At 40.2% G+C, this 12,699-nt stretch overlaps 1 protein-coding gene across 1 annotated transcript in view; it reads left to right on the top strand.

The window, feature by feature from the left end:
- Atf6 (activating transcription factor 6) overlaps positions 1–12,699 on the top strand; it is a 167,485-nt gene that overhangs the window by 14,052 nt on the left and 140,734 nt on the right. The window contains exons 3-6 of the mRNA XM_013346933.1: positions 1,426–1,502; positions 3,568–3,655; positions 6,305–6,411; positions 11,838–11,964. Coding sequence (XP_013202387.1) covers positions 1,426–1,502; positions 3,568–3,655; positions 6,305–6,411; positions 11,838–11,964 — 399 coding nt within the window. The remainder of the gene's footprint in view (positions 1–1,425; positions 1,503–3,567; positions 3,656–6,304; positions 6,412–11,837; positions 11,965–12,699) is intronic.

Raw genomic sequence — 12,699 nt, 5'->3', positions numbered from 1 at the left:
ACATATACATATAACAAAATTGACCTTAAAATCCACACCAATGCAAATTATTCATACCTATATCACATCCAGAAGATTAGGATCCCAAAAAACCAGTACATGCAGTAGGGATAAATCCTGGTGCCACTGCCAGTGGCCCCTCAGTCTGCCCCAGTTATGCAACTGTAAACCACATTCAGAGGGACTAGTTTGGTCCTATGCTTGTTCCTTCCCAGTACAGCTGGAGTTGGTGAGCTCCTGTTAGCTCAGGTAAACTGTTTCAGTGAGTGAACCCATCATGGCCTTGACCTCTTTGCTCATATTCTCATTTCTTCCACTCTTCAACTGGACTTTGGGAGCTCAGTCCAGTGCTCCGATGTGGGTCTCTGCCCCTGTTTCCATCAGTTGCTGGATGAAGGTTCCATGGTGATATTTAAGATATTCATTAGTAGCCAGAACCTGGAAACAACCTAGGTGCCCCTCAACCAAAGAATAGATAAAGAAAATGTGGCACATTTACACATTAGAGTACTACTCAGTGGTAAAAAAAAACAATTACATCTTGAATTTTGCTTGCAAATGGATAGAATTAGAAAACATCATCCTGAGTGAGGTAACCCAGACCCAAAATGATTAATATGGCATGGACTCACTCATAAGTAGACACTAGCTATAAACAAAGGACATTGAGCCTATAGTTCATTATCCTTCTAAACTTTTTTTTTTTAAATATAGACTATTGAAGAATCTTTTCTTGTCCATATTTTTCTTGGTTTATAAGGAAACCTCACTAGAAATTAGAATATGCTTCAACTTACCAAAATTTAGGTGAGTCTTTTTATTATCTACGTAGACTTTTATATGTGTTCTTACTCCTCTGTGTGTGCATGTGAGGGCATGTACATGTGTGTGTTCATGTTGGGTGTCTTCAGTCAGTTCCATCTTTTTTTTCAATTAAATTTTCTTGTGTGTGTGTGTTGGAGTGAGGGTGGGCGTGCCACAGTGCGTGTGCAGAGGTCAGAGGACAGCCCTGTGGAGTTAGTTTTCCTTCCACTCTGTGTGGCTTCTGGGGATAGAACTCAGGTCATCGGACTTGTGCTGCAGATGCTTTACTGCTGAGCCATCTTGTCACACTTCTACTTTTTGTTTTGTTTTGTTTTTGAGACAGTCTCCTATTGAAGCTGGAGTTCACTGATGTGGCTAGCAAGCGCTAGGGCTCCACTTTTCTCTGCCTCCCCAGTGCTCAGATTACAGATATGTACAACTGTACCCAACTTTTTTCATATGTTCTGGGGAGCCAAGCCCATGTTCTCTTGATGTTCACATTGCTCGAGCTTGTCAGCAGTAGCAGGGCCCAGTGGAAGCTAATAGATCTGCCCCAGGGCACAGAGTTGTCCCATTGCTGGGCTCATGAGTGACAGCTGCTTTCTTTGTCCTTTTTTCCAGAGTCTACGTTGTTTGCTGAGCTGGGCTACTTCACAGATACTGATGAGGTGCAGTTCGATGCAGCAAATGAAACTTACGTAAGTCCTGGAGGAGAAATAGTGAGTGATTAATGCACGAGGGCTTCAGGACAGTAGTTAGGCTGGCAGCTAAAAGACATCATCAATCAGGAGTGTTAGTAGCCCCTTTGCAGTCAGTAAATATAGAGCTATAAAGTTCCTGAGTGCTGGTTTGATAAGACTTGTTGGCTTAGCATATGTTAGTCCTAGGGGTGGGGACTTTGGGAAAGTCATTTTTTTTCTTTTTCTTTTGGAGACAAGGCTTCACTCTGTATCTTGGCAGGTCTGGGACCTACTGTGTGTCTCAGCCGGCCTGCAGTTCCTAGTAGTCCTCTTGCCCCAGCCTTCTGAGTGCTGGGGTTCTAGGGCTGAACCACCGCACCGAGTCCTATTTCTTGGTCTTTAGATACTTTGCGGCTCGTGGGAATAGTAGTAATAAGAGGCATGGTGAGTCATAGATCTAGTCAAGCTTACCGGCTTCCTTTTTAAGAGCTCTAAAAATTAGTCATATTTTTACCTTTGCTTGTGATTACTCAGAGAACTATATAAAAACTGTTATTGGAGGCCTGGAGAGATGACTTAGTGGCTAAGAACACTGGTTGCACTTTCAGAGGACCCTGGTTCAATTCTAAACACCCATATGGCCTCTAACAACTGCTTATAACTTTAGTTTGAGAGGATCTGGAATCTGCAGACACTGCACACACATGCTGCACAGACATACATGCAGGCAAACATATCTACATAAAATAAAATTAAATTAATTTTAAAAGCTTATTGTAATTCTTTGAGCCATTAAAATAACTTAGTTTTTTTTTTTTTTTTTTATGGCAAGGTCTCATTATATGGTCCTGGCTGGTCTGGAACTTGTTATGAAGTGTAGCTTTGAATTCACAGAGATACACCTGCCCCTGCCTCCCATAATTTATTAATTATGTATACAGTGTTCTGTCTGCATGTATGCTACAGGCCAGAAGAAGGCACCAGATCTCAGTATAGATGGTTATGAGCCACCATGTATGTGGTTGCTGGGAACTGAACTCAGGACCTCTGGAAAATCAGCCATTGCTCTTAACCTCTGAGCCATCTCTTCAGCCCCAGGTTTTTTTTTATTAATATATACATTAATGTACATATATATTAATGTATATATATATATCTGGTTGCCTCATTCTTTATTACCTCTGCCTGCTGAGTTGTCTTATTGGTCTTAAAAATGGGTTTTGGGTTTATTTGTTGAATTTATAAAGGTTTTAGAAGTTCGAGAACCACGGAGAGGTGGGGAAGAACATTGTCTAATGGTACTTACCACCCTCATGATACCTGCGTTGTTTTTGGCTGTGTCTGTGTTCTTTCTTTTACAGGGAGAGGATATGAATAACTGTTTGTTTGTACTAGTTTATCTAAAACACCTCTCTTGTTGGATCTGGATCTCTCTATGCCAAAGATTCATTTTGTGAATTTTATTTTATTTTATTTTTGACAGGATTTCTCTGTGTAGCTTTGGAGCTTGTCCAGGCTGGCCTCGAACTCACTGAGATCTGCCCGCCTCTGCCACCCAAGTGCTAGGATTAAAGGCGTGTGCCACCAACAGTTGGCCATGGAGGAAACGGACTCCATGCCTCAAAGATTAGTGAGATTTATTGTCACCATTTTGTGAATCTTAAATAGTCTGTTTTCACAGAAAAGAGTAAATCTCAGTAATCTTTGACTCATGGAGTCTGTTACCTCTTCTAGTTGTTCCTGTCCTTCCGTGAGCCAGAACGGCTGTATCTCTGGGTTCTCTAAAATGTGTTTGCAGTGTGAAGTGGTTGGCTTAGAGTCTTTTTTTTTTTTTTTTTGGGATATTCGAGACAGGGTTTCTCTGTACCTTTTTTTTTGGTTCCTGTCCAGGAACTAGCTCTTCTAGATCTCACAGAGATCTGCCTGCCTCTGCCTCCCGAGTGCTGGGATTAAAGGCGTTGCCTTAGATTCTTTTTATTAGATAGGGTAGTAGCAATTATGTTATTCATAGTTAACTGCCTGACGGTTTGATTCCAAGTTATGTGTATTTTGTTTTAATCATTTGCTGGTATGACACCTACAGGAAAATCATTTTGATCATCTTAACTTTGATTTGGATTTAATGCCTTGGGAATCCGACATTTGGAGCTCCAGTAGCCACTTCTGCTCAGGTAAGGATGGGCTTCACCCTTCAACGCTCCCACCAGACTCTTGGGATAGTTCGTAATACTTGGATTAAGTGGTTCAGAAAACCCTGGCAAACAGAGTTTATGAAATGAAAAGGATGAGGTTAGGGTTACCAGCAGTTAGGATCCTGATAGTGGAGTTCTTTGCATTTGATGTACATTCTTCTGAGGAAGGGGCACAACTTGGCTAATGCTGTATTTTTCAGGTGATCCAAACTTTGTAATGGCAACAGAGAGAACAGGAAATTGGCTGAAACATTGTGTTTGTCTCCTGTGTTGGTTGCCTAGTATGTAATGATAGACCTGTCACAGTCTGTCATTCAGAGCAGATCAACACACCATAAAACCCTTGTTATTTGAACAGAGAGTTCAACTGCAGTTTTACAGTAGTTTACTTTGGATTTTAATGTTTAATTTAATTTTTAAAAATTCAAATTTAAAGTTTATGAGTGTGAGTGTTTTCCTTCATGTATGTCTGCACCGCTGTGTGTCTAGTGCCCAAAGAGAGAAGAGGTGTCTGAGCCCCTGAACTAGAGCGTGAGGAATTGAACCTGGGTCTTTCAGAAGATTAGTCAGTTTTCTTCCTTCCTTCCCTCCCTTCCTCCCTCCCTCCCTCCCTCCCTCCCTCCTTTTTTCTCTCTTTGTCAGTTCTTAACTATTGAGCCATTTCTAGCTCTAATGCTGGTTTATTTATTTATTTATTTATTTTTTTGAATAAAGCTTCTATTTCTCTTTAGCCCTGGCTAGCGTGATTACACGTTATACATTTTCCCTGACTTCATGCAGCTTCTCGGCCACTCAGGTTTTGTTCTACAGTTTTGTTATTTAAGACCCTTGAGCCAACCTACTATAGGATAAAAATTAGACTTTTTTTTCTTCTAAAGAAAATAACATTCTCATAACTTATAGCTTCTTCTTACTAATACATCTTACCTTGTTTGTTAACGGGATATGAAAGTTATTCCCCTTAATCTCTATTAATTTTTTTTCTGGTGTGTGTAAGTGTGGTGTATGTGTGTAGTACATGTATTTATGTGTGTGTGGAGGCTAGAGGAATTGTGTCCCCTCCTCTCACTTAGAAATATTTTTCTGTGTATGACTGTTTCGTTTGCATGTATGTTTGCACACCGTGTGAGTACCTGTTGCCTGTGGAGGTCAGAAGAGGACATCAGCTCCCCTGGAGCTGGAGTTAGGGACAGTTGTGAGCTGCCTCACAGGTGCTGGGATCAAACCCCCCTCTGTTAGAACAGCAAGTGTTCATAGCTGTTACCTCATCTCTCTAGTCCCCTTCACCTTCTGAGTTATTTCTTTGAGACAGGGGCTCTCCCTGAACCCAGAGCTCATGTTTCTTGGTGAGGCTGGCAGCTAGTAGCATTTATTTATTTATTTTTTGGTTTGTTTTGTTTGTTTTTGAGATAGGGTTTTTCTGTGTAACAGCCCTGGCTATCCTGGAACTCACTTTGTAGACCAGGCTGGCCTCAGTTCACTGAGACCTGCCTGCCTCTGCTTCCCCAAGTGCCTGGATTAAAGGCATGTGCCACCACCATCCAGCACACTGATACTTTTAAGGGAATATGATAAGATTGGGTTTGAGTGTACTGAGAGAACCTGGGGCAGGTTGTTACAGATAGGCCAAGGCTGATAAGAGAAATTGAGGGATGTTTTCTCCTGTCTTCTAGTATGTTTCCTTCTTGTGTGCCCCATCTATACTGCTAAAAGGAAACTGACTTAGAAACATATTAATAATTAGTGTCACAGATTATAGGAATTGAGATAGAGCTCATATAATCAGCACATTTTCCCTGTTAAATACCGTCCTGTCTCTACCCTTCCTGTTCTCCTTCCTCTGATGTTCTTATTGCTCAATTCCTGTCTTTTCTCATAGAATATGGGTTACACAATGTTCTCCAGTCCAGATTCCTGATCCATAGACTCTGGGAACCTACTACGATGGTTGTTTTAAGCTTCTTAGATAGAGTTACACAATAGTAATTAGAAAACTTGGGTGGGATGTAGCTTAGTGGTAAAGTGTTTATATAGCATGCAGAGTCCTGAGATTGACATTCAGCACCCCAAAAACAACAGCAACAGCTAACTAATCAACCAACCAGACAAACAAAAGCCAAAAATGTAGCAAAAAAAACAAGAATCTAGTGAGAACATTGACCTTGCGTTTTCCATATTTTATGGTGGGAGTCAGGAGCTGAGCAAGATCAATAAAATGAAGGGGAAGAGATGGGTAGGATATAGATGGGAGAATTCTGATTATTCTTGTTTCTTTTCTCTTTCTGGGTAATTGACTTTTTGTATATGGTGTATATAATATTGAAAACATAGAAAAGCTTGTAGAGTAGAAGAATGTTTCTCCTATTGTTCCTCAGCCAAGATAGGAAGTAGCAACTATGTGACCAATTTCCCCCTTTGGGCTCTCCTGAGAGCGAGTGCAGATGCAGCTTCCTACAGGAGTGGAAGCGTACACTGTTTGCTGCTCCTGAGTTTCTCATTGAAATGACACACTTTTGTAACCTTCCCCTCACCGCTGATAGAATTTTAAGAGACCATTACTTTCTTTTTTACTCATTGCTTTGCATTTGTATGGATTTGAGTGTAAAACCTTTTCTCCATGTCTTTCAGTTAAAGATATTAAGGTAGAACCCCAGCCTCTTTCTCCGGCTTCCTCAAGTTGTTCAGTCTCATCTCCCCAGTCCGTGGACTCCTGCTCGTCAACTCAGCATGTTCCCGTAAGTGGCTAGTCTACTGTGATGAACTGGGTTCTAATGGGGGAGGCAGCTGGCACTACGTGTTTCTAGGACCCTTATTCCTCTGAGGGAAATGTGACTTGTCAAGGGACTTGTGGGAGTGAGAAGGCCGTTAGCTTCGTAGGTTTGGCTCACCCCCCTTGTTCTTACTTTCTCAGTGTCTAATGGTCTGTGCTTGTTTGTCTATTTTCTTTCTGTACTTCCCTTTCCTCTCTACTAGAGTATACATTCTTTAAGGACATGGAGGAATGTAAGATTTATAATTCCTGGCTCACAGAACCTGGGATATGATCTGTTTAGTTCAGGAACTCCTACCATTGTCTTTGGCATGAACTAAGATCTTTACAAAAATCTGGTAGCTCCTTTGGAGTGTGTCTGTCTCAGCTTTGAGGTCAAGAAAATGAAGTACCTGATTAAATATGAAAAAGGTAAAACACAAGAAGAAAAGTCAAATTAATGTTTCATGTTTTATCTGTTGTAAATTGAGGTATCTTTATTCTGGAAGGTTCTATATTTAACCAATTACTAAATCTTGGTGATTCTATTCTCTCTTCCTCTTCCTCCCCCCCCCCCCCCTCTCTGTGTGTGTGTGTGTGTGTGTGTGTGTGTAGATGACGACCTTCAGGAGATGACCTTCAGGAGTTGGTTCTTTCCTTCTCCCCTGTTGGGGATCGGACTAAGTTTCTCGGTCCTGTATGGCAAGCATTTTTACCTACTGAATCATCATCTTTCCAGCCCTTTTTTCACTTACTATTTCTTAGGTTTTTTTTCTCACCTTTTCCAGGTCATCATCATCTGACCTTAGGATAAAAGACATTAGGATTTTAACTGGTGGTCTGCCTACCAACTCTCCAAACCTTTGTTGGTAGAGTCATCTTTAAAGATGAATCTCCTAAAATAAAATTGACCAAGTTCTTTGCCTTGTAACCTTTTAATAACTTCCAGATACTTAAAGTATGACATTAAAATCCTCTGTGTGCAGAGTCCTTCAAGATCTGCCCATGTTTACCTCTAGCCGTTTTAGTTTTGCTTTGCACCTCCCATCTTCAGACTCCGCTTAGCTTGAGCCCTGTGAGTCTCCTGAGAGCCACTGTCGGCTCCTGCAGTCCTGTGCTGGGCGCTTTGCGGCACTGGGCTGTGCTCTGGAGACAGCATCTAACCATAGGGCTGTATTAGTGACTTTTCCTGTTGCCATGACAGAACCCCTACCCGAAATAACTCAGGAAGTAAAGGTTTATTTTGGTTGCATTTGTCTTGGAAGGGAAAGTATGGTAGCTGCGGAATGAGGCTGCTGCTCTCGTTGTAGCTGGTCAGAAAGACAGATGAATGTTCCGCTCTGCTTGTTTTCTGTGTGTGCACATCTAGGGTGGGTCTTCCCAGCTCAATCTAATCAAAGCTCCCTCATGGATACGCCTAGAGATTTGTTTTCAAGGCAATTCTAGAGCCTGTCAAATTAAGAGTGGCATCATTCATGTGATCCTGCTGCTTCAGCATCCCGCGTGCTGGGATTATAGAGTTCTTTTAAAAGTAGAGTCTTACTGGGTTGCCCAGGCTGGATTCAGTGCAGGAATGTGACACTGTGTCTGGCATGGGTTCTTTTTTTTTTTCTCCTTTTTTTTTTGTTTTTTTGTTTTGTGTTTGAGGCAGGGTTTCACTGTCTAGCCCTGTCTGGCCTGAACTAATTTGGAGATCAGGCTGGTCTTGAACTTGTGGAGATCCTTCTGCTTCAGCCTTCTGAGTGCTAATATTAAAGATGTGTTCCAGGATACTCAGCCTGGTTTTCTATTGCTTATTGTTTTTATTTCTATATTTATATAAAATATAAGTATTAACATATATTATAATAAAATATATAACATATAACAAACATAAATATATAATTAAAAAAATATATAGACTAAAATATAAATATGTGTATTTTATAAATAAAAACATTATTATTATGGTTACTACTAGTACTGCTATTATTATTATTGATACTCTTCCTTATCCTCATTTCTTTTTTCTGCCTTCTACTTCTCTTCCTCCTTTCTATATTTACTTCTCCTATTTTTCAAAAGGTTTTTATCATTCATAAAGACATTCTCTAATGTTTACTATTTATTGATTTTTTTTTTTTTTTGTTTTTGTTTTTTAAGCAGGGTTTCTTTCTCTGTTGCCCTGGCTGTCCTGGAGCTCATTCTGAACCAAGCTGGCCTTGAATTCAGGCATCTACCTGCCTCTGTCTCTCTCCTGAGATTAAAGGCATGTGTCACCACCTTCAGGCTATGTTTTTATTCTTTTTTATCTTGCTTACATTGTCTTTTCATTTGGAGTAACCTTAAATTTGAAAATATTTTGCAGAGATTTTTGTCTAAACCATTTGAGAGGTGGTTGCCCCCGGTGGACTGAACTCCAGATACTTTTAACGTCTCCCTCCTATGAACAAGAGTTTTTTTATTTAACAATACAGCCATCAAAACAAGGAACTAAACATTGATATAGAATAATAATTTTACGTGTAGCCCCCATTTAGATTGTGTCAGATTCTCCAGTACTGTCCTTTAGACCAGCAAAAGCATCTATGTTGTATGTAGTTTTCTTACTGTTTTACTTTTCTTCTTTCTTGACCTTTGTGCTTTAATGACCCTTCACTTGGATTGCCAGGCGTTTTCAGGATTGGATTCAGATTTTGTATCTGTGGTAGGAATGTCACAGATAGGATTCTGTGTCTGCCTTTTGTTTGCTTTTGCTTTGTCTTTGAGATGGATCTGTTGACACTGACTTTAAAGTTGCTAGTTAGTGGAAGTTGACCTTCAGTTGATTCTCCTGCCTCTGTCTTCCGAGAGCTGAGGTGATAGGCACAAGCCACCCACCACCTGTCTTATTTATTTTTGATGCTAGAGCTTCAGTGTGGTGACACACCTTGAGCTTTTATGTCAATGGTGACGGTCACCTCAGTTAACTCCAGCTCCTGCCAGACACGCAGCTATGATGTTATTCTTTTTCTCTTGGCTAGCTGCCAGCATTTTATGAAAAAGGCACTTTAAAATCATGAAAAAGTCCTGTTTTTACAAAAGGAACGTTTCCATTTTTATTTTGTGTATGTGTATGATGTATGTGTGTATTCATGGATAGGTCACGGGGAATGTGTTTAAGGCAGACTCTGCCATGTGGGTTCTGGGAGTGAACTCAGCACACTTATTTATATTACTCATTTGCCTGTTTGTGTTAGCGTGGGCTCATTGTTGCCCATTTCATTTAGATTATATATAATCATTGCTGTGGTTATTTATTCATGTTGCTCCTGTGATCTTTTACTATTTCCGTTGTGTTTAGCCATCTTACATCAAGTCTCTCTCCTGGGCCATTGCTTCACTTGCCCTGACTTCTCAGATCACAGGGTTCCCCTGTGAATGCCCTCCCTATCCTTTTGGTGCTCTGGCATGGCCCCCAGGCATGGATGGTGGTCCTGCAGCTCCATCTAGTGGCTAATGGTTAAATTAGTCAGGAAGAAATATTTTCTGTGTATTAATACAAATTTCTCATAAGGTTTTATTTTTAATATATAGATCTCAGATTAATTTGAAATTATCTTTTTTTTTTTGGTTTTTCGAGACAGGGTTTCTCTGTGGTTTTGGAGCCTGTCCTGGAACTAGCTCTTGTAGACCAGGCTGGTCTCGAACTCACAGAGATCCGCCTGCCTCTGCCTCCCGAGTGCTGGGATTAAAGGCGTGCGCCACCACCGCCCGGCGAAATTATCTTATATATGCTATAAGATACAGGCTTAATTTTGTGTTTCTCCAATTATTATCAAAATGTTTATGCCAATATTATTTCTTAAAAGATTTATTTTTCTCCTAACTGATTTCAGTTATAGGCACACATTTTAAATTTATGCAAATGATATTATATTAGGTCTCCTATTTAAATATTTATTGTTATTAATTTATATTTTGGGTATTGAGACAAACTCGTGCTTTGAAGTTCAAGCTAGCCTTGAACTTAATGATACTCTGGTTTAGCCATTTGAGTGATAAGGTTAAAGGGTGAACCACATTCCTAGATTTTACTTACTTTTAAAAATTAATTCATATTGCTCTCTCTCTATAAAATCTGTTGCATCTAACTGCATATTTTGATAAGCATTCATTGTATTTTACCCATATCATGAAGAAAATATTCTCTTGTGGGCCTGTGTCCACACAGAAGCCTTTTGGGAGGAATGTCCAAGAATAGAAAAAGCGGGTGGCAGGCCACAGGCACTCATTTTGACAAGCTTCTTCGGCTCTCTGGGAGTTGCCGCAGGTACTCTGCAGGCTCATCAGCAGTGTTTGGGGGCCTTGGAGCTTTTCTGCTAATGCTTGATGTTATCTCGTTTTTTGTTGTTTAATTTTGATTTCTTTGGTTACTGATTATTTTCAAACTCTACATTTTCGTTATGCATTTCTGATTGTCTATAAATTGTTTATTCTTGTCTTTTGATAGTTTTTCTATGGATTTGCTGTCATTTTTGTGTTATTTTCAAGAATCAGTTGTATGTTTAAGATATTAAACTGTGTTCTGCGGTTCCTACGTGTGTGCTGGTGTATAAGGAGGCTGGTTCCTTAGGAATACCTCGCCTATGTGAGACAGCGTCACTTGCCTTGACCGAACTGATCAGGTGGCTGACCAGAGCGCCCCAGGGATCCTCCTGTCTGCACCTTCCCAGCACTGGAACTAGCAGTGTGAGAGGCAAGCTCTTTAGTGACCCATTTCCCCGGCTCTGAAGTTTCAAACTCTTGCTGGGCTTAGGTATTGCTGATCTCATTTCCCTATTAACTGCCAACTTTGTAGTCTTTATGACAGAGAAACTCTCAATTGTCGATTAGCCTCCCCCATCTTTTTTTTTTTTAAGATTTTTGCTTTAGATAATTTTATTTTATATGTAGAAGTGTTTTGCCTACATATATGTATGTGCATCATGTGTTTGCTTAGTGTCTGCAGAGGTCAGAAGAGGATGTCAGATACCCTAGAACTAGAGGTACAGGTGGTTGTGAGACACCTTGTGGATGCTGGGAACTGAACCTGGGTCCTCTGCAAGAATAGCAAATAAATGGGAAAGTGTATTAATTGAAGCTCTAGCCCTATGATGATAAGTAAATGTTTGTATGACTAAGATCTAAGTAAGCTCCGAAGTTTGTGGGACGAAGTGGAGAGACGGCTGAACAATTTCTGTTCACTACACGAGTGCAGTATACAGATTACAGATGCTAGTTGAGTTACATCCTTGAGGTTGATGAGAGTTGATTTATCAGTAGTTGCTTCATATTGTACCTTATCCTCTCAGTAAGTTGTCCTGCACGCTTCTCATATGCTCTTGTTCCCTAAGTAATTTGTTGCCCAAAGATTGTACTCATGGACATCAATTTGTTTGTGTTTTGCTGCAGGAGGAGTTTGATTTGTCTTCCAGCTCCCAGTCTCCCCTTTCCTTATATGGTGAAAGCTGTAACAGCCCCTCCTCTGTAGAGCCACTCAAAGAAGACAAGCCTGTCATTGGTCCTGGAAACAAAGCTGGTATCTGTCTGTCTCCCAATTTCTATTATTTCTATTTTAGATAACGTAGGTTCCATTTTTAAAGGGTAAATATTGGATTAAGCATATATTAAGCTGGCTTATATTTTTAAATTAGTGTGTCATTTTATTTTATGTATATGGGTGTTTTATCTGCATTTATGTATGTGAATCAACTGTGTGCCTCCTGCCTCCAGACACAAAAAGAGGGCTTCAAATCCCCTGGAACTGGAATTATAGGTAGCTGTAAGCGGTTCTAGATTTCAGGTCTTCTTGAAGAGCAACCAGTACTCTTAAGTGCTGCGCCATCTTTCCAGCCCCTAAATGAGTATATTATATAGTTGTTGTTCTGAATGATTACTGTGAAGAGGACAAGGGAATAAAATCTTTTGTGATGGGCCTTGTCTTCACAGGTGAAATACACTTAAAATAGACATAGATTCTGTCATCTTCAGGAGAGGTTGTGAAGGTCCTAGGAAAGAGACTGAACGTGAGAGGTGATGACTCTTACCTCATGCTAGTCTAGACATTCATTATTCAGTAATTTTAGCATCCTTTCTACCAGTTCATGGTCCCCCTTCCCAAAGCTGCAGAAAGGACGATCCCAGACTGAGGGCTTTCTTCAGTCCAGTCATGTAAAGAATGGCTGGTTTATACTCACTGATGATTGTTCTTAGAAGTCAAGATAACACATAGAGGAAAGAATATAATATAATATAATATAATATAATATAATAT

This window comes from Microtus ochrogaster, chromosome 6 (assembly GCF_000317375.1).
Source record: "Microtus ochrogaster isolate Prairie Vole_2 chromosome 6, MicOch1.0, whole genome shotgun sequence".
NCBI lineage: Eukaryota > Metazoa > Chordata > Mammalia > Rodentia > Cricetidae > Microtus > Microtus ochrogaster.
Note: the sequence above shows the minus strand (reverse complement) of the source record. Positions and strands in the feature narration are given on the sequence as shown.